The sequence below is a fragment of the Astatotilapia calliptera genome, chromosome 23, assembly GCF_964374335.1.
Source record: "Astatotilapia calliptera chromosome 23, fAstCal68.1, whole genome shotgun sequence".
NCBI lineage: Eukaryota > Metazoa > Chordata > Actinopteri > Cichliformes > Cichlidae > Astatotilapia > Astatotilapia calliptera.
In genome coordinates, this window is record NC_137443.1 from 7,653,016 (window position 1) to 7,676,327 (window position 23,312).

General features: G+C 41.1%; 1 protein-coding gene across 9 annotated transcripts in view; it reads left to right on the forward strand.

Annotated features, from left to right (window-relative positions):
* dab1a (DAB adaptor protein 1a) overlaps positions 1-23,312 on the forward strand; it is a 255,652-nt gene that overhangs the window by 205,993 nt on the left and 26,347 nt on the right. For all 9 annotated transcript variants that reach the window (XM_080296976.1, XM_026158482.2, XM_026158484.2 and 6 more), the window contains 2 exons: positions 14,243-14,382; positions 16,049-16,147. In XM_080296976.1, the coding sequence (XP_080153102.1) occupies positions 14,243-14,382; positions 16,049-16,147 (239 nt within the window). The remainder of the gene's footprint in view (positions 1-14,242; positions 14,383-16,048; positions 16,148-23,312) is intronic.

Genomic DNA, 23,312 nt, shown 5'->3' on the forward strand with positions numbered 1-23,312 from the left:
CTTCTAAACAGGCAGACACAAGCACATCCAATCCACACAAACAGACATGAACACACATACACACACACACTCTCAGCAGGGTGATGAAAGTCAAATGCAATCATATACCACACACAAGCAACGGGCATGATTTTGGAATAGGAAACCTTAATGTGCTTCATGTGTAAGACCTGTGTTTATGCAGAACATATACATGTTTTTGTCCAGTCCTCTGGTTTCTGTCCCTCTGGAGTGGCTGAATTTAAATGAAAATTGATCCACAGAATAGATGGTTGTCATTAGGGTGTAAATAGTGGTTTTGTTGTAGTGAAAATCCCTGAAGGATAGTTCCTTACTCCTCTAATGTCCTTCCTCTCCCGTTCTCATCGTTCTTTCTCCCACTCCACAGACTCCTAAATGACCTTGTCCTGTATAAGTGAGACACAGAGCAGAGACTGATCATGAAGAGAGTGAGGAGTGAGTGAGACTAATGAGTCATTGCGAATGAGAGCTGTTTAATCTCGGGCCTTTGTTTCTGAGTTCTTTGGAGAAGAATGTAATGAAAAAGACTGTGGGACTGCTATGTGTCATACATTTATCGCAGATGTTGTGTGATCGGTGTGTGGGTCTGTGCGCATGTGTTTTTTGTACAAGTGCAGTTACGCTTCCATTGCTAGCTCAGGGGTCACTTTTCTAAGAGCTCTTTTCTTCCCTAGCAGAAGGTTTTATTGAATTACTATGACAGGGTAGAGATAACCTTTGATATTTAGCATTTACATGACCGTAGTGAAATAATTGCCAAGTTGTGATACTCTAACAGTAAATTAGTCAGTCTTATTGGTCAGACTTGATCCCTGAAGTAGACATAATTGTCTTTATTAAGCCCTAATAAATCCAGAGAGATTGGATCTTTCCACCTTGCTATTCCCCTCTGATTTCTTTTTCCTATCGCCTCCCTCCTCTTCTGTTTGTATCACATTTTTGCACGCTGTTTATTTCCCTCTCTGCTGATTCCAACCTTGACGTTAAGGGGATGAGCAGACTCCAGTAGTATGCCAACGTTTTTTTTTTAAGAAACTCATTTTGATATTCTTCATTATTAATAAAACATGGAGTTGACAGTCTGCCAGTACAAACACTTTTATGTGAATGTCAAATTAGAACAGCAAGCCAATTTGACATTTGTGAAGAGCCAACAGCTGCAGACAGTTTTGTCTCCACTTTAAACTTTTACATTTCAGCGCCCACCTGCTAATGAAGTGTGATGTACCATTGCCGAACTCTGGAGAATCTTTGAATTGCATTTTCGCCTTTTACCGCAAATCATTCTGACATTACATCGCTGTAGCCTTTCAACAACGATGCAGTTGTGAAAAATGCAGTGCAGTTAAAATAATTACTGAATAGATTTAAGCTGTTAGTAAATGGGTACTGAATGCATGCTATGCTTTTGGTTCACCCACCAGAGGATCTAAAGTTTCTTGTCAAAACAAGAGTAGGTTGAGTCACTCGTATAACATTGAACAAAAACAAATTGTCTGCATCGTTTATTCACAGTTGATGGAGCATCAATTTTCATGTTGCCTCCTGCCTTTTGATAAAGCTAAATGGAAGAAAAACTTAAAATCGTAAAAAAACCCTCTGGTTTTCTCTTTGAAGCTGGCGTTGTGCCCGTATTGTTGTTCCAACAAGTGTGGTCATTGTCGGATTCGTGAATGAACGTTTGCGGCTTGTCAAATGTTGCTAAATTGTTACTGTCATTCTTAAGCTTGTCTTTCAAAAGCAGTCGCATTGGCACGTAACCATCAATCATTTGGATGATTTGATTGTGCTTCGTTTCCTAACCGCTACATGTAAACATTACAAAACTGACTTTTATACTTATACAGAGTTTTGTCATTTTCATTTGCGGTATTGCATTCATAACGTTATCAAATGCTCAAATAAAACATCGACTAGTGCATGTCTGTCTTTCCTAATGCGACATCAAATATGAATACAAGTTATAATAACTTCCGCTGCTGTCAAAACTCGCAGTCATCACAACTTTGAAAAATCACGATTCGGGATTTGGCTGGATGTGTGGGAGGGTGTTTCTACAGTGTAGCTGGCAGCCACCGGCATGAAAAGAGTGGTTAAGGGTTATAGCTGTGCAGCTGTTAGCCTTTGTGTTAGTGTGTGTGGATTGTGTGGGTGTGTGTTTGCTTGTCTCTGGTGTGCGATTAGCAAACACATTATCTTCTTCGTGTGGATATTATGCACACATCCAGTCTATCTGGCACAATCACCGCAGCCATTTACTCTAACATCTTTCCCTGGGGAATCTTAGAGCACAAACAACGGCATTTTGAGTGTGTGTGTGTGCCTTCTATGAGAGGTAATCAGATCTGTTCCCTCCAATCAGACAGAGATTGAATTGAATTGGCTGTCTGCTGTTGTGGTTGTCATTGGAGGCCAATAGTGAATACTTGGGGATATAAGACAAAAAAAACAACACTCACTTTCACATAGTGACACACACTTTGCAAACATGGCCTTTCTCTCAGTTTGCACTAAAACTATATTTAGAGGTAATTGCCTCTTCTATCTCCTCTCCTGTCATCCCCTCTCATCATTTTATCCCTGGAAAACGTGTGCTCTATTTATCCATCCACTTTTTTCTTCCCTATAATAACTTAAGAGGGGCACTAAGGGTGGTGAGATGTGATCTGGTTTTTTTTTTCCCAAGCAGGTGTCTCATTCCTCTCAGCAAAGCCACATCCTCTAACAGTGCAGCAGCTTCAATGATACGCTCTTCTGCCCTTATTCCTGAGTGTTCAAAAAGCTTCATCCAAGGTTTAAGATGTGACCACACCAAATTAGCATTCAGAATGCCTGACTCAGAAAGAAAATTACATATCGGTAAAAGCCTTTTATTTGCTTTCCTGAGTCTTGGACTGTGTGTGTGTGTGGCTGCAGGAGCTTGTGATACTCACAGTATGTTCAGCTTAGTCCTCTCCTCCACACAAGTTGGTGTGGCTTTGCTCACCGCATCACTAACTACTGTCTCCATAGCAACAGTTTGCTCCCTGCTCATAATTTGCACAAAAGGAAAATGTCCCAATGTCGCACAGGCTCTAATAGAGGCCGATAGTCTCACCCTGCTGTGCTGGTTTAAGGACTGTGTGCTGAAAGGGCATTTCTTATTTGTTAGAGGTTTGGTAGGCTGCTGTTTTCTATTTCCATTTTCATAACGCAGTGTGTTTAAGGCTCATTTAAGAGACATGCTGTAAAATATAGCTAAATCTATGCTGTAAATTATTACTTTGTTTGAAAAGTATAACTCAGTCACTTCATTCTCTTGTAGGGGTTATAAGTGAGCTAAAGGTTTGCTATGGAGTTCTTGACCTTTTATTGTTGCACAGCAGCATGTTTGTGTCCCCGTGTTGTTTGTCTTTGACTTTCTGCACACTCCATCAAACCAGATAATCGACTATCCTGAGAGTAATTTCGGATTATTCCACTGATCAACTGGTGGTGGTATACGGCAAGACACGCACCACATCAGCAGCTAACACAGGGTTGAAGACAAGCAGATGTAAAGAATATGGGTTTGAAAAATCTGCTTTGCAAAAGGTGCATGTACATGTAATCCTCTTACAGTGTGTTCCTACTAACGCTGTATGTCATTTTGTGTCTCTAAAGGAAATTTAAGAGAACAAGTCTTGTCACATTTATTATTTTCATTTTGATTTGTACTGAAAGACAAAACAACCTTGGAGATATGGCTAAAATCTCTCTTCAGCTCAACTTGATTGCAGGTTGTCTGGTGTACCAGTTTGGTAGTGTATTCACTTCTGCTGGTTAAGATGTTTTAGTTACAGTGATATCATCTAAACTGGTCGAGCTGGGTAAGTTTTTAAGTTTTTTACAGCTAAATAGCTTGGGGTACTATGCATTGGTGTTTTTCCGCATAATTTATCACTTTGTGCACTTTTCATTCCATTAATGTTTCTTTTGAAGCACATTTTTCAAGCCAAGGTGCAGCACGACATGGAAAAAAGCCCCTTTCTTATAGGCCTTTCCTTTGTAACAGTTTCCTAGTAGACTTTCCTGGCTGTGTTTTTGCGGGCAATCCTGTTTATACATTTCCTGCTCCATTATATGTGTGTTAGTTGTAGCCTACATTCCCATTGGTTATTGCTTTAATTGATATTCACCTCAGAGTTGGCATTTGATACTTTGTTACCCACCAGCTTTATATTATGAGCAGTTTTTACTCCTGTCTCTACAGGTAGCTAGATTTCACATTTCAATGCTCTCTGGTGCCACATCACTACTAGTCTCTTACTGTTTGCAATTTCATTAAGTATATACTCCTGGATAATACGAAGTGCAATTGAAACATTTAAATCCCAGTGTACACGAAGCATGCAAATTAAATATCTTGTCACATAAGAGACTGAAATTTGTGTGATCAGATGATCTGATATATTTGAAGTTTAATGCCAGCAGATGCATACTTTCTAACTACACAGTCGCTGCATTTTTTTTTTTTAGATCTCTCCTTACATGTTTCTTTGTTGTTAATGTATCTGACAAAAAATAGAAAATTAAAATTTCCTTTCTGTTTCTACTGTTTTTGCTGGAAAAACATGTCATTTAGTTTTAAAAAAGAGAAGAAATCTTCTTTTACTTAAAAGAGTTGACGACAACGTGAGGAGATTACACACAGTAATAGAAACAATCTAACAGATGGGAGAACTTCCTCTCCTTTTTCAGGCTGAATAATGTTTGCCAGTCTTCTTTTACTCCATCCTCTCTTCCAGGACTCTGGCTGAGAGAATTAAAGGAGAGGGTTCATTAAGCAAGATGCAACACAGAAAAGTAGAGAGGGGAAGGACAGCAACTTCAAGTGATTCCCTATTTTGGCGGATATATCACAGGGAGGAGAGAAGGCTTTGTTCTAGCACCCTCGTTTTGGCATGAAAGGAAGACTGCTGTGTTTTGAGGAGTTACCTGTGTTTCCTAATGCTTTGAAAGCAGTAGCGACAATCACACACACACACACACACACACACACACACACACACACACACACACACACACACACACACACACACAGATGTTCACAATCCTCCTACAAACACGCCTCCTGTTCACACAGAATGCGGAATTTAAGAAACAAGTAGTTTTCCCACTTTTCACTTAGATTTGTCTTTTAGTGCTTGAACTCACTGACCTGTGTGTAGGGATGGGTATTGATAAGATTTTCACGATTCCGATTCCATTTTCGATTCTATTTAACGATTCGATTCTTTATCAATTCTCTTATCGATTCTTTTTAAAAAAGGAGAACACTAAGGTTGATTAGCTTAGAACTTTGTTTTATATCTTCTCTTTGAACAAAATAGAAATTTAGGAGTAACATGGCCTTACAAACCCAGCAGTGAGATCTTAAAGAGATCCAGCCTACGGCTCTTCAATGGGGTGTCACAGGGTCCCCAGGAAAAAAAAATTGTAAATGTCAAATAATAAAATAAATATTCTTCTGTAGCAATAACAAAGTATAACATAAATTATTCAGTAGCAATTACACAAGAATATCCAGTAATGTCCCTGCCTACAATTAAACACATTCACTTACCGAAAATCGTGGCATCTGCTGTGGCAAATGGGTGCAAGCCTTTTACCACAAACTTAGTCACTGCTCGGTGACATTCGTCTATCCTGAAAGGAGACGCTGCCGGCAGACTGCAGCGACAACTGCCAGCATCTGAGCCAGACTCTGCCTGTCTCATCATGGTCACCTAAATGCACAGTAATGGCAGGTTTTGTAATAAGACAGCTCGCGCTAACATAATATGCACTGTTAGTTGATTATTTACCTGCCGCATTAACGGGAGAGGACGTGCAAACGTTACCGCTGCTGCTGGGTTGAGTTTCACGAGTCCAGAGCGGAATTAAAAACACGACATTCATTTAAGGTCATCGTGTGTTTTGTGAGCAAATGCTTTTGCATATTCGTAGTGTTTCCTCCCTTAAATGAAATCTCTACTTTGCAAGTATTGCAAGTTGCCCTGTAGTCATCCGTTCTCGTAAAGTATAACCAAACTTTTGAGCGTTTAAGCCGCTTAGGTGCCCTGCCAGGTAAATGATGCTCCGCAATGTGGTGACGTCATTCGGGGCGACTGGAATCGATAAGGGAATCGTTTGCAAAAATGGCAAACAATTCCAAGGAATTGAAACAGTTGGAACGGGTTCTCAACAAGAACCGGTTTTCGATACCCATCCCTACCTGTGTCTGTGTTTTCACGAAAGGGACAAGGAGAACAACAATGACAAAAAAGTAAGTGGTGCCTTCTCTATTTCTTCTGATAAAAGGAGGTATTTTGTGGAGGCTCATAGTGCAGGACTTTGGAGAGCTACCTGTTCTTCTGCAGCAGGATGTGAACATTTCTGCACTCGTGGAATCGACTGCTTGTGTATTAGCAGCTGCTGAGGTGCATTCGTTGAAGCACTCTGTGGGTGGAACAGCTTCAACATCTCACATGACAGGATGCTAGCTGCATGTTTACACACACCAACCCCTGATACACAGATATCAGAAAACATACACGCACATGCATGTTCACAGACACAGTTACATACACACACACTCATGCACATTTTCAGGTTCCCCTTTGCTTGCGAGAACAATTACCTTCTAATTACTGCCAGAGAGAGAAAAGAGCTTGACTACCAAGATTTCTAGATATACACAGGACTGCTTGGATAGTTGGGAAAAGAGACTGAGATATGGGAAGGAAAAAGACTCATAGCCTCATGTTAGTTTAGGTATCATATTAATTCATAACAGGGAGAAAATAGAGAAGGTTGAGGTGAAAATGAACGGTAAGGAAGATCTGTGAGAACTTCTAATCAGCATAGTGAGTACATAGAGTTAAATACTTTTTTAGGATTACAAAGAACCTAAAACACAGGTTTGTCAGTAAGCATGCAATCATCCTGACAGGATTGTGAACATAGAGGCGAGACCAGTGCTGCTTTTGCTATTTTTTAGTGTATTAATAGCTTTCCTGGATTTTTGCTTTAGTAGCAAGCGAGTGTAAAAACTGAGCATACCATAGTTTCCGGTAGGAAACAAAGTCAAGCTGGGATAGTCCCAGTAGATGAGGTGATGTCAGGGCCTGTCCATTTTTCCTGATCATATAATGTCCAGATAGTATTTCTAATAAAGTAAAATAAAATATTTATATAACACCTTTTGAAACCGGGTTTACAAAGTGCTTTGACAGATTACTACATCCAAACAGAAAGTGAGAGATAATAAACTGAATTAAAACTGAATAATGTTAAAGAAGTTAATACGTAAAAAAAAACAAACACCCATTGTCCTGAAAAATCGAAAACACAAATTGGCACAAAAAGAATTTCTCAAGAAAAGAGAATAAATAACACACCATTAATTAGAAAACAATAAGAGATGACAAAAACAAGAGACATCACATGAGAGCAAATTTATAAAAATATTTTTTTATAAATTTGAAAGACAGTCCTGAGATTTGAAGGACATCACGGCTAATAGTTGATACTCCTGTATGCAACTCAACTCTTCCTTCCACGTCTCTCTCATTCTGTTGATTATATCATCTTGAGTGAAATTAACTGTAGTCAGGTAGATGCATTTACAATGTGGCTTTATAAAAAGCTCAATGGTCTAAAAAAACAAGCAAATAAAAAAACATTTTAGTCCAAGGACAGTGCGCTCAAATAAAAGAAAACACTTCTTAACAACCCAAACACTGTGTGATAGAATTAAGAACTATGGTTTCAAAATAATATTTTACAAAAGTATTTTCTAGTTAATAAATAATCCAGTCAAAAGACACTAGTCATTAGAAGTCATTAGACAACTACCAATGAAATGCTTATGTCAAAGCTGCCATCAATATAGTTTTTGTTTTTTATCTATGTTATTTCAGATTTACTGTTTTACAAAAAAAGCTGAAAAATTGCAAAGCACATCATTATTTATTTTTAATAAGATGCAAAATTGCAGTAATTTACTTGAATTCTTAAATAGAAAAACTGAAACGTATGCGGCTGAATGTTCTACTAGACTTCTCAGAGAAGTCCAGTGTCTTGGTTCAAATATAGGTAAAATATAAATCCAATTGAGTGAATTTAGTTGCTTTTGATAGATTTCTAAAAAAAAACAAAAAACAATTTGTGGTCTAATAAATTTGATAAATTCAGCAATGTTATGTTTCATGTTATAGAAATGATGATAGGGGAAATATGGGATTACCTCATTATACCAACCCCTACAGAAGTAAATACAGCAGATTTAAATGATCTTCAAAAATTAAATAAGTAAACTTACCATAAATGTGTCTATAAAGTGTGCCATAAAAATAAGATTTTATCTGAAGGGCTCATGTGTCTTTCCCAACTGTCACCATACAATCGAGTCAAAACTTTTTTCTGTTTGCTTTTCCAAAAGTCACCTTGACAGAAGGTGTGAGTGTCTGACTGTGTGGTGGTAATGGGCAATGTGCTCCGTCTGTCCCTAACTTATTTTTCAGCTCTAATTTGTTCTGTGTTTTCTGCCAGCGAGGATGGCTGGATGCCTCAGGACACATGTGCAGCAACACACATGCGCAGGGAGCTCAGGTCTCTGACTGCGTCCCTGTCATCCAGGTGGGTGGGAGAGAGGTGAGAGTGGGGGAAAGGAAGCACAAAACGGACCCTGAAAAAAGGAATTCAGATAAAAGGGGGGGGAGACACCGCTCTACCTGTTTAATCTTATTTGCTCCCTCTGAAATCTCCTTTCATGATTGTGGTTCATAGTCAACAGGTGAGCAGCAGCTCTCTTCAAGAATGGATGCTAAGTTAGTCACACTGATTACACAAATCAGTCCTATCAAGATCATTCGCAACACGAACGGTTCAAAGAAGCAACTTCATTTGGCAGACACAGCCGCAGTCGTGTTGGAAATGGGACCGAAAAACGTACATGAGCAAAAGCGCAGCGCTCATTTATTTGATTGAGTGGCCGCAGTGCTTCATCATCTCATTTTACAGCTGCTATTTCACTTCAGCTACTATGGTTGTGTTTTTGTAGCGTGCGCTTATGTGCATACTCAGTCAAGTGTGAGCTTTTGTGTGCCAAATCAATCTGCCAAAACTAAGCATGGAGCTGAAGGGGAAACTTGTTGTTTTCTTGGCACATACTGTTTTGTGGATTTAAAAGAGTCTGTCTGAGATTGGGTATGAGTGAGCGCTTCATCTGAACAAGTCTCTGATAGGTAAGGAAAGCACAAAACCCCACACGTGTTGACACAAACGCACACAGACATTCAGCGGCAGGGTTTAGAAGCAGGATTAATTGGAGAGTAACTGCCGGGTTCCCTCATGTGCTGTTGAGTGTTTGTTGGGAACCATCCCAGCTGCAGTTAAGAGCCTCTGGGTGCTTCTTCATCTGGAGCACAGTGAATCAAGCTCCACACTTTACCAGCCACTGCAAACAATGCTGGCCTTATGAAAGTAAATGCGTGATAGTGGCAACAACATTTGTGTAGCTAATTAATTTCCGAGGAATATCAGATGACATGATGCCCAAAAAAACCTCCTCTTACAGCAAGAAATTAAATAAAGTCTTGAGTTCACTGTTCTTTGCTATTGAGGTGCCGCATCTCTCCCATATTCTTACTCAGTGGTCTCAAACTAATAGCCTCTGTCTCTAACGTCTAATGAAATTAATGAACTAGACTGTTATGCCTTATTGGCCTTACACTTAAAACCTATACACTCATTGCCAGCCTTAAGCCTGGATGATCAGAATGTTTTTGAATGAAAATCTGCACTGCTGAGGAGAGCCCTGCATACATCTGTGACAGGCCTGGATACATGAGAATGTATCTGCATCAATCTGTAAGTCTAACATACATTTGATACAGCTTGATAAAGTGAGAAGTACCTAGAAGACAGACAGTTAGGCAACTTGTAAACAAACCCACAGGTAATCTGGCTGTGGTCCACTTAGACCGTGCGCACTTAAGAAGCTTTGATTGCGCACAGTTTGTCTGATGAGGATTCAGTATCATGATTTTGGTGCATTGCATTGGGTTTATATGGTGTTGTTATTACAGTAGATGATCCGTGTTGTCTTGGACCTGTCAGACTTCATTCTAGCTATGATTTCTAAATCCAGACAGTCGCTCTGGTAAGTAAAATGTCATCATAATTGAAATTATGAGCCAAAACTACAAAAAAATCAGTAATAACCTGATTTGCCAGGAAGAAAGACATTGGCAAATATTTAAGTAAATAAGATTTCAATATGTCACCCATGTAAAGAGGTGGAATTACGCAGAGACTAAGAAGGGTTGGGAGAAGAGGCGAAAAGGGGGAAGACGGGGATGGACGGGCGCACAGGAGGCGAAAGGTTACAGTTGCCAGGGGCGATGCTAGGGGCTTTCCTGAAGGGCTAGACGCACTGTACCAGCAGTCACCTGCCATCTATCACATGTGAAAGTTTGTGTGTGTGTGTGTGTGTGTGTGTGTGTGTGTGTGTGAGTCAGGGAGGTTCTGCCTGTCATATCGCTCTAAACCTGACTGACATTTATCCAATGGAGGCTTCGCTCATTCATCCATCCATCACGTTTTTCCATCCTTTGCTCTTCGCTTTATGTCCTTCCCTCCCTCTCTGCTTGTTGCTTCAGACAGACAGTTATGAACAAACCCTGCATACCAAGTGCTACCGCAAACACACACGTACACTCGATACGCAGCGCTTGACTGTAGCGTAAAAACTTGAATTCCAGATATTGCGATAGCAGCGTAGCACTGCAGTGTAGTTTGCACAGATCTGAGAAAAGATTGCATGTTTTTGTGTGTTTGTTGACCTGTGGAGCAGCCGTGATTGATGTTCCAAAAGCTTCTTTCATTAGTGTTATGGTATGGTAGGTGGGATGCGTGTGAGCGTGAGTCTGTAAGTGCTTTGTGTGCGAGTGTGAGGCAGGCACACAAGTTTGCGTTTGTGTGTCTGTGGAGCAGCCGTGACAGATGAAATGGAAGATTCTTTCATTAGTTGTGTTTGAAGCTCAGCAGGGTCACAGAAACAGCGGACATTTAATTACAGCAGACTGAATGCTTCCCCCACTGACTGACACACACACACACACAGGCACACAGACAGGCACACACACACACACACACACAGAGGGAGGTCTTTCATGGAACATGCTCCCAAAAGGTAATATTATAAACCACTCAGCAGGAGTGGTAACCTTGGACCCCTCTCTACCTTTTCCTTTCTTTTTTCCCATCTTGACTTTATTTCAACTTCTCTCTCTCACTCTCACTCTCTGTCTATCTCACTCTCTCACTCGTCCTTTCATTGTGAGCTAAGTATAGCAGCAGTAATGGTGATGGGTGCAGATGGAGCAAGCATGTCTTAAATGTCAAACTCAAATGAAAATCACTGTTCCAGTGAGACAGAGTCATCTGGACACAACCAGTGTTATTTAACTCTCATACATATAAATACACACAGATGAAGTCCTACACAGTGTGGACTGCTATAACAATGAACAAATGGATCCTCAGAAGGGCATAAAAAGTACAATCAAATTATACAGTATCTGACAAAACAGTCTAAATTAAGATAAAATACCAAATTGTGTTTTTCACTAATCCTCTCACTGAAACATTAAAATCAAGTTTATTTGGTTTATAATTAAATGAATAAAGTTGCTCTAATTGTATGATATAAAACTCATCTGAACCCCTTTTTATTTTTCCTTTAAGGGCTTTAAAATTGGCTAAATCATCTTAATATTCACTATGAGCTTGTTCCGGCTCTTCATTAAATCTACTTAGAGATTACATAGAGGAATACTTAAACTCGAGCTTTTGCTGCAGTGCCACCTTTTTCTTTGATAAGTGATTTATATTCTTGAACTTGACCCCACTTTCTCTGTCAGGAACACACATGCTACATTTTTTTAGGATTCAGTGATTTTTGTGAACATGCCATGAAGTGGGAATATTGTGGATGTTTTCTAAATTGCGCTTTATGGATTTCACATTCAGCCTGGTGTACTTGGTTTCCTACCAGTGCAAACGCTTTTGCTTACTGGAATTGAAGGTTTGGATTAGAGGTGTTAAAAATCTGAAACTGTGACCAGAATCACGACACAAACAAGTACAAGAGTGTCGGGCCTTGTTAGAGCATGTCAGTGTTTGAATATTATTCAGTTTATTCGCTGAATTGAAAATAAATCTTATTGTTTGTTCATGGGGCAGTTGTGATCAAGTAATTAGTCCTGTAGTAAAAAGAATGTGTTTTATTTCACTGTTTGTTATTTTCCCCCTCTAAAAAAATAATTGTATTAATCAAACCTCAGCTTCAGAGAGTTGTTAGTTTGTTGCACAGTGAAGAAAGGTTTTTGACACTTTTTGAGATCTGGAGCGATTTTTTTGTGAATGTTTCCTGACAGACAGCTCATGCAGTATGTTTCATGTCATTGTCACAGTGAGAAGAGATGATGTGGAACTAGTGGGTGTGGAAATCTGGGGGTTGCCATCACACTACCAGAGTAGTATTGTCAACATACTTATATGAGTGTGTGTGTGCGCGCTCGTTTTACAGCATCGTTTCATATTTAATGAAGGCAATATTTAAATGTCTCCAAAATGAACATCTCCTTGTTGAACAACACAGTCCTGCAGAGGTTTAGTCACTTACTTTGATCTCAGATATGCTGAGACGTGACACAGTAGAGAGAGCTGCTCTCTCTTACTCTCCCCAAAATAAGGACTGATATTCTTCGGCTCTTTTGTCTCTTAGGACTATGAGACAGACAGTTGTGATTTACTCCAAGTAGCAGTGTGACTGAGTGTGTCTGTTCAATGATTCAGAGGGATGAGTTCATCTGCAGCCTTTGAGTGTGTGTCTCTCTATGTGTATGTTATTGTGTAAGTGTAAGTGGGGTTTTTTTCCCTTTCTTGTAGTTTGTCAAGTTTTTCTTCCCATAGGATGAAGCTTCTTAGACAAATTAATATTCACAAAATAATCTGTGGCAGCCTTGGACGTTTCTATTTGCGGTTTTAACAAAGCAGGGTTATTAATACAAAGGCTAACCGACCATCGTGTGATAACGAGGCCTTATATTGAATTGTCCTCAAATACTTTCCAACTTGTTAAATCATTTGATTGATTGATTGATTCAAATGCAGATTTAAAAAATACTCGTGTTCGCTTGTTTTCGCGTCAGGGCACACAAACGAAGTCGTGGGAGGTTTGTGTTGCACAAAAATGATTCAATAGCTGCACGTAACGTGATGGTCTTAAAAGGGCACATTTCTCTTATGCTGCAACGCTGTAGGGACTCGGTGTGAATGGAGGGAGTGTGAAAGAAAGACGAAAGGAGGAGTGGGACCTCTCCATCACTCCGGCTGTGACCTTCCAAGAGTCACGCTCTTATAGAGTACAGAACTAATGCCTCAATATATTATCTGAATATGCTGCATTATCATTATGCCTCTCTCTCAGAATCACACTCAAAGTCTCGCATATACACACTCAAAAACAGAACACGGAGACATGCAGAGATGCTCTGGTGTTTGTCTGTACAACTTTTGGTGTGTGCGTGCACGCTGCAGGTCAGAGAAATAGAAACTGAGAGGAAGAAAGAATGAGAGAGTATGACACAAAAGAGTTTGTCCTTATGAGTAACTGTTCTCTCTCCCTCTCTCTGTGCTCTGTATTGTGTGTAAAGAGGTTTGGAGGAGATAACACAGAGACTTCCTGGACAAGAGCAAGGTCAACACATGCACGCCATCGCTGACACTTACTAATACATGCGCACAGTGCTGGCAATCTGGTACACAGTAGCAAGTGAGAAGAGACGAGGGACTGCTGGAGACGGGGGAGATAAGGAGGAAATGTCACACCATTATTTTGTATGAGAAATGGCCAAAGATGTGAACAGTCAGAGTTTCGTCTAATCCTGCCAAACACTGAGCGTCAATGAGTGTACTGCCCATTATCATTCATATGATACCACAGTTCAGTGCATGTGATCTGAGTTAGTTTTGGACATTAGTGGCTTTAAACTATACCATAGTTGGTTTTTTTTTTTCTTTACTGTTGAAGTATTCTGGGGTTTGTGTGATTGATGATCCTGAGGTAATAGCACTGGTCTGAGGTAGATTGAGGTCCTTGACTTGAAGATGTACTGTAGACTGCAAAGTGAGTGTGTATGTGTGTCTGCAGGGCAGGATCGCAGCGAGACAGCTCTCATCAGGCGTTTTAAGGGCGATGGCGTCCGCTACAAGGCCAAGCTCATTGGCCTGGACGAGGTTACCGCCGCCCGTGGAGACAAACTCTGCCAGGACTCGATGATGAAGCTCAAGGTAAGAAGAGTATTTCTCCTCCTCTTGATCTGTCTCAAATTACAAATTAATTGTACCATTTTAAACTCGCTGTTAAAACAAACTTTCCACGGTAGTTGCGAGCAATTAAAAAAAACCAGAGGACGTCAACACCCAGAATTAATGTTATATTACAGCCTGCAGCTGCATGAAGTTCTGTGACCCACAAAAGACATCAGTTGCCAGCTTCATGCATATTCTGAAGTTCAACATTTAAATATGCATGTTTTGTTCATCATAGCATTACTGCGCTTTTGACGGTGTGCGCATGCATATAGAGTTTGTTGCCGTCTTTCTATGCAAATTGCTATAAGCGAGAAGTTGAATAGGAAGGATAGAAAATGGGGTTGTTATAATTTATAGGGATGACGATGATCAGTGCAAGAGGAAGTAAAGGAGGTTAGCCATATGGATGAGAAGGGGATTGGGATGAATGTCTCATTTGCAAGGACAGAAACAATTAGAGGGAGGGGTAGACAGATGGGGCAGTTAGCAGCGAGGAGATGGCATATAGGAGGGGAATCATTTGGATGATAGGTGAAAGAGAGACATGAGTGAGGATGAAGATGAAGAAAAATAGGCCATTTTCTATTCAGGCCTAATGAACGACCTTGTTTTCTGAAATAATTGATTGCAGAATTATGAAAAACAGGCTTTGAAATTCTGTTACATAAAAAATGTTGAAATTTTTCCCCAAGAAGTCGCATCTTTAAACAAAACCTAGATTTTGCATCTTGTCTCTACAAATGTATGCTGAAAGAGTTTGAAAACGCTGTCGGAGTGAAGAGTGCCTCATTCATTATTAATTTCCCTTTAAATCATATTGCAGGAGATATTTGAATTGAGAAAATTACATTTACGCTTTGTTTACGTGTAGTGAAAACTCTATCCAGCGTAGACCCGTAAGGGTGAGAAGAGGACCGACAGCTCATTGATCAAACAGCTTCCCTCCTCCTCATTTATTCAGACAGAAAATCCATCAACTCCTTTTCTCTGATCTCTCCACCTTTTCTTTCATACTGCTCCTCCCTTTTCTATCCGGAATCTGTCGTTTTTGTGATCCTGCTTCTCTCCTGTCTTCTTTTTGTGACTCGCCTATGCAAATGGTGACGAGGTGAAAATGGAGAGAAACTTAAACCTTTACATATACTTACAGCTATAAATAATCAGTATGTCGTTTGACTGTATGCTGAGTGCATCGTAGCAGTTGTACTGTGTTAAAAGCACGTTCCCAAAGCTTTTAAACAAGTTATATAAATTAAGTTGTTCCATTCAGCAGCAAGCTATTTTTAAGCAAAGCAACTTTTTATTATTAAATAAAAACTATCATAACATTTCTGACATTCTCAATAAACTAGTAATTGATATCGATCTCCTTTCACATCATCCCTAGTCGTTTTGTAGAAAGAATGCATGGTGCCCTGGTACACAATATAGTAAAGTGTTGTTTGTTGGATGAGAATAAATGAGAAACCTGCCACAAATAATTTAAAGATTATAAATTGATGCCAGTATATGAAACTCATTGCTGATTTTTCAAACACATAGTTATTACCTTTATTGACAGTTGTTGGCAACTGCATGTACATTTCTATACTGCTTCTGACATGGTTGTATGGATTGTGTTTCTGTGTGTGTGCATCCTCAGGGAATAGCTGCAGCAGCACGGTCTAAAGGAGAACACAAACAGAAGGTGTTCCTGACCGTTTCCTTTGGAGGGATCAAAATCTTTGATGAGAAGTCAGGGGTAAGTTCTGAAGCAAATTTGATTCTCTTTACTTGTGGGTCTGTGTTTGTGTGTGTGTTTGTGTGTCCGTGCACTTGTGTTTCATCTATTAATGAGGCATCTCCATAAGAGGGAGGGGCCCCTGGGGAAATCAGGAGGCCCTAATTGAAACCCTGAGAACAAGGCCTCAGTAGATGAGAGAACATGGCCGTCCCATTGTCTTCCTGTGTGCAAACAGCAACTACACTGGTTTTATATTATGCCCCAGGATTAGGCATTTTCCATCTTACATGGCTTCTTCTTTGGTTAACCGATATGATCTGTCCAGACTTCATCGACTGTTTTCAGTCAATCCCCTGGTTCATTTTTTAGCTCTGTTTACTGTCTGTTAACTGACCCTGACTCTCCCTCTATCACTTAATTTGCTAGGCGTTTTTCCCAGTGGCTGATAAGATCTAAGACTTACTTAAATCCATGCAAAAAAGCAATAAAACAAGAAGTGTAATATTGAATTTACTGGCAAGTACCCACAACCCGTAGATATATTTGAAGCAGACGCAAGTAGAGAAGAAGATTAATGTAGTTATAGAAAGGCCAGTGTGTAGGATTTAGTGGCTTCTAGTGGAGGTTTGCATTGGAACAAATTTAATGGACCTTCCTTCCTCTTGCTTCCCAGCTCAAATCTACTACTCCTACTGTAGAAACAAGGCCGTTGCACATAACGGATTCCTTGGAAGTGCATACAAAAACATAGTTGCAGGTTATTATAATTATGACTACCATATTCCATCTATGGTAATAGGTAATGCCTATAACCTACACAGGGTTCTTTAAATGCCATTGCAGAGTAAATATGATTGTAAATCAGGGAAAATGACCAGGCTTGTTTAGGATTATTTGATTGGTGTTATTTAGGCTCAAACCTGTGGTACCTGTCATTGTATCCTTAATCAAGAACTATAATATCTACCTTTCCAAGAATATGGGTCCTCTGGTGACTAAAGTGGCCTTTTCCCCCTGTTTTCTGTGTCTAATAATGTAGAATTACTTCCCTGTTAACTCTTTACCCCTTGAAAGCCTACTAGGAGTAACACTTAAAGAAGTTTCTCTCATATTGCATCAGAAGTTAATGAGGGTGGTGTCTGCCCTTGGAAAAACAGGGAAAATATTGCAGTGGTTGTCAAACCAAATCCTTTTTGATATTTGTTTATGTTTTCGTTAGGGGTCCAGAGGAAGTCATCAAATATTGCCTTTATGTGGGAAAAGAGTTAAATTCTATAAGCGTGTAAAAATCTGTCCCAACGAATTAATGTTGTTATTTTGAGGTGTTTGGCTGAGTTGTGCTGCAGCAATTCTTTCCATATGTTTGTTTTTATATTCATCTTGGCAGCTCCAGAAAACCAGGCTTATTTTTTAAACATAATACAGCAACTGTTTTTTGATGTGTACATATGCAGCGTGAGCTGTCTGTTTCACTGTCTGGCTCTGAGTGTGTCTGATTGTGAATGTAGACTGGTTTAGAAAGAATATAAAGCTCGCCGCTCCATACCGAGCTTTAGTGGGTGACACGGTAAGCCTAAGATTTACACTTTGTCGGGAGCCGGAATGAGCTGACACTGTATGTGTGTGTACCCAGCAGTGATTCAAAAGTACCTTGTATTAGACAGGCAAGACTCAGTAAACAACGACCACCCACGTGGCAGCCATGTTGAATACAAGCACATTCAATCCTTTGTACCTCTTCTTATAACACTCATAATCCTTATCGTATTTCTCTTCTTGATGGCTCAAAATTTAGACACTGAAGGATAACAAGAGCTAAATAGAAAAGTGAGTGATAGATGCAGAAGTAGAGAGCTAGAGTTGGGAGGAGAAGAAGCAAGAAAAGTCCAAGGGGAAGGAGGAGGGGAAAAAAGGATGTGAAAAAGATAAATAGAGGAAGCGCGTGATTGAGGAGCAGAAGCAGACTGAAACAGAGTTAGAGGGATAGGTGGAGAATCAGTAAGCATATGTCAAAGTAAAGCTTTCTACAGGGAGACCTTGTCCTCTGTCTCTGCACATTAATATTAACTATAGAGATATGCTGTCCTTACTATCAGCCCTTCAACCACTCCTAATGGCAAAGGAGGGAGGGAGAGAGGGAGACGGGAAGAAAGAGAGAATGACTCTGCTGAGGTTCAGGGATCTTGACAGTCTCATTCCCCTCCTGTGCATCAGTCAGCCAGATGGGCGGATGGATGTATGGGTGAACGAATGGATGGATGGCCTCTCTCTTGGAGTAGGGAAGGTCGTGCAGGATGGAGGGAGGTGGTGCTTGAGATGGAGGAGAATAAGAGGGGAGACATTAATCTAACAGAGGGCAGGCCAGCATGCCTCTCTTCCTGTCAGCCTCTCTCTTAAAACACACACATGTGCATATACATAGAGACACTTGTGCATTACTACCCTCTTCAACCCCTCTGGCCAAGTCTCAGAAAGGAGACAATACCAAGGCAGATGAAAAACTAGCATGAGTGAATTGCTGAAATGGTTAGTTTGCTCGCTGCTCCTCAGAGAGTGAAATCAGAAAGATCAACTTTTCTGCCAGTAGAAAAGACTACAAACAACTGGCGTCCAGACAATTCAATAAATTTCATTTGGGTCTTATCAGATATATTGTCACTGAATGGACCTACCCAATTTATAGTATTATTTGGTCTGTGGGGCTAGAGGAATGAAAGAGGCTGAAATTAGAGAAGGCCATAGGATGAGCCTTGGGGGGGGGGTGGCTGTGAATTAAGCAGTGCTTGTTTTCAATGAACAAGTTTAATCATTAATCGTTTTACACTAAGGATGAGAAAAGGTGGCAAACAGGGGATACAGGAATGTGATTTTTGACATCAAAATTTGTATTAAATCCCAACTATCTATGAACATGTGCTGACTGATGTGTGACAAATTCTTTTTAGGTTTTAATACGAAAATAGACCTATAGCCTTGTAATGTTACCAAACTTAAGCTGGTATTCGATCATTTTTAAGCATGCGGTAAGAAAACTGCTCCACTGGCAAAACACCAGGAAGGTTGTGAGCACCAATTGGAATTCGAACTTGGCCCATTTTACATTGGAAGGCAGAGGGTTAGATCAAGTTTTAGGTCAGACTGTGCCTAAGAAATCAAACAGATCTGTTGCTCTGATGTTTATCACGAACATCTTTAAACATGGTATGCAACCATCTTTCCCCACTGTTGCCTTAAAACCTTGTCAGTGTGGTTAAAGAGCGAACAGGTCTGATAAAGCAATTTCTGTGTCCCTGAACTCTATTTTCCAACAGCTCTGGCATCTGTTTGTCAAACACAACTCAGCCTTTTCACATCCAGACTCTTTCACGTGGAAGTTGAACATTGTCTGCGTAAATGGTCCTTGACTTCTTGTTGGAGAGAAGCCAGGTGGTCACAACGTAACTACAAACTAATTCACCATTAAGAATGAGGCCAAACAAGAGTGCATGTTATCCTCACTCATGCATTCGTTGTACACAAATGCAAAGTTAGCAGGAGACTCAGCAGGAGCCACAATGGAAACTAAGCCGGGTTGAAAATAAACTGGACTCGTGCTCTAAGCTGTCATTGATATGCCACCAGCTATATCACGTATCCACCATCCTTCTGTACTGATTTGTCTTTGTGTTTGGCACAAATACCCTACATTTGTGCTAAACATATACTACATTTACATAATAATATATTCTACGAGTGGGCTCCTATTTATAAATGTCACAATGAATCTATTCAAAACAAGCATTCAGACAGAAAATCACATTTGTTATATCATCATCATCCCTCTTTTCCTTCTACAATTAAAATTTAAATACATTTATTTTATGTTTGATGTTCAGATGCTTTTCCAAAACTTTAAAGAATCACTGCAGATGTGCTTTTTAAATCAATTTAATGTTTAATATGAAGTTCCCATAATAAATGTAGCTGATTAAAAACAAATATTTAAAAGAAATATAAACCACCAGTGATAATCAAAATTTCTGAAATTCCAAGTATGCAATTATTTTTCATCTGACGGAAACTCTTTTTATTTAAAACAGTGGACTCTCTTGATCTACAGTGTAGAGGTGGGCACAGGACGCTGCTTTTTATTTTTTAATCAAATGCAAAAAATAGAAAAAGACATGTAGGTTTATGCTTTAATCTTAAAAAGTACTTTAGGAAAAGATTAGAAAAAAGGGAAATCCTTACACACAAAGGATTATATGTGATCTGATTGACACTGGCCAGGGGTGGGTACACATCACAAATCACACACCAGTGTTAATTCATAGCTTGCCTGATTTTAGCATATTAGAGGGGTTATGTCTGTCAGAGCATATCTTAACCTAATTAGTTTTACTTTTATGCCCAGCTTGGCCACAGTAGTTCAAAATCTGTTTCATAAAATATGGTTATAGTCACATCTTTAGTGCCTTTAGTTGAGGAAAAAAACACCTCAGTATTGTGTCCTTTTAATTTCACTTACATGATCCATTATTTTCAGCCAATGCATGATGAACTGTGCGTATATAGTATTAAAATTAGTATCATGCTTCTTTCTTTGATTCTATATTCATACAGTTTTCTGATGTAGTGACCTTAAACCAGTGATTGCGAATGAAAGTTTGCTACACCCTGTGCTCTGGTTTATTAATATTAGCCGCCAGCACTTTTTAAACACACCTACAGAGAGGCCACAAGTGCTCTGATCATTTCAATCTCCTGCTGTAGCTTCAGCCTTTATTCTATTATGAACAGAGTAGTGCAGGTGCATGGCTACGGCCAGATAACATGGCGCCAGATCTTCAGAATGTACTTGAATTTACAAAATAATACATAAATAAAAGTTACACGATTTATATGCATTCAATTTATTTACTTGTCCAACTTGGTGGTTGTGGAATAGCTGAAGTCTATCCCAAGCTGTTACAGGGTGAGATGTAGAACTCCTGTCCATCACAGGGCTAGCATAGAGAGACAGACAATCACTCACACGCAAAGATCCACACACAAGACTAACCAGTTAACCCAGCATGCATGCTTCTCAGACCATGCTAATCTAAGTCAGCTCACCGTGATTAATGTCTAACAAAGGAAAAATAATGGCCTTTCTCAAAAAATACGCTCAAAAAGTAAAAAGTGTGCTACTTTATTCTATATAGACAAGCTAAACTCCTAAACTTCTGGTCTCAGATTTGCTTAAAAACCTTTCATCTAATTAGAAATCCCAGTCTTCAATTAATTCAATACAAAATATTACATAGAGTGCACTATACAGGTCATCGGATGTTCAAGATGGACTTTACGTCTACCAACAACTGCTCACACTGCCAAACCAATTCACCGGACAATTATATCCACGCTCTTTGGTTCTGTCGACCAGTTCAGAAGTTTTGGCGCGAGATATGTGAAGACTTATCGAAGTGTCTGAAATGTAACATTCCAACTTCCCCCTTAGTGTGTTTGTTGGGCAGCTTAGATAATGTCACTTCAGAAAAGAATATCGCCCATATGGTTTTCACTGCCCTATGCATAGCCAAGAAAACAGTCCTCATGAACTGGAAAAATAAAAATAATCTTAATTCTAACCAATATAGAAATTATCTATTAGATTACATTAGTCTTGATACAGCCTCTGCCACCACATCAGATCAAATGCTCTGGGCTCCTTTGATCAGCTCCATCACCTAGTGGGGGTGGGGGGTCATAGTTTGGTCCCGCCTTCACTGTTGTGATTGGTGTGGGGGTAGGGACAGGCTTAGGGCGTCGGGGGGTTCCCCGGAGGCATCTTCCTTGGGGGGCTCAACCCGGGGTAGCGGTCATGTCCGGTTAGGGTCTCTGTTGGCTCTCCGGTGACTGTTTCCTCGCGGCTGCGTGCAGCGGGGCTAGGGGAGGGTCTGTGCTGACGGACGTGGGTTACTGACCTGGTAGCCTGGCTGCCCCTGGGTGGGTCCGGGATGGGCGTGAGGTTCTGGGGGCGCTCCGTCTCTGGGCTGGGACCCGGACCGGGCCTCGGGGGCTTGGGTCCTGGTTGGTGTGTTGCCGGGGTTTTGGGCAGGTGGGTGCATGGGGGCCCGGCCCTGGAGCAGGGTGCCGCCGGTGCGTCGAGCCACCTGGGGGGCTCTTCAACTGGTGGGGGAGATTGTCACATCTTGCAGGAGCTTTCCTCTCCTCAGGAGCTCCCTCTGCAGGAGGGGGAGATACAGGAGAGGTGGAGGAAGATCTCAGCCTGGGTGTTTATTGTCTTATGTAGTCTGGAAGATGAGTGGATGGTGGGGTGGGTGCAGTTTTCTCTGTGGTGGGGTTGGGTGGACTGTCCCGGGCTCTGTGGGGCGGGGCGGCGCTGCTGCACTGGGCCCGGTCTGGATGGGCCTGGGCCCCCTTTCCCTGGCGGGTCGCGGAGTATGGGGGTGCCTACTGGGGTCAGCGGGGGAGCTGGCCCCAGGGAGGGGTCACTTGCCCCTCCCTTCCTTCCCTCCCCATCTCCAGCTGCCTCCCTCTTCCCGCTCCACCACAACCACCCACACATGCAGGGCCTTGGAGTAGGGGTATGTCACCAGGGTGCAGAGGAGGCTACCCCCCTGTCCCCTTCTGGCTGCCTCTGCCTCAATTTTATCCCACAACTTAGACATTCACATTACTCACACTCTCATTACACATACATATAGGATCTTGGGGGTGGGCACGATACACGGAGTCCAAAGTACCATCAGGGTGTACACCCCACCCCTGGCATCGTTGCCCACCTCTCAATTTTAAATACACGTAGACATTGAGGGCTAGCAGGAGGGACCATGCGCTTACCTGCTGCTCTCTGGCAGGTAGCTCCATGCCCTCCTGGGTTTTAAATGCACCTTAGAACACACATGCATCAACATTACAATGAGCGGGTGGAGGGAGGTTCGGAGTCTTCTCTCACCCCCGTTCTCTGCGACCTGCTGGAGCAGGGGGGCTAGGACTAGGAGGAGGAGTTGGCCGTCCGACTGCGGTCTGGAGTGTGGAGCCTTCCTGCTGCTGCGGAGTCGGGGCGGTCTGCCTCCCCCCACCGCAGGGAAAAGGGAAACACCACCTGGGTCTGGGTGCAGTTCCCCCCTCCAGGGGCAAGGGCACCTAGACCCGGTTTGTAGAGTACGCTTGGGGAGTGTGATCGTGTGTACAACGT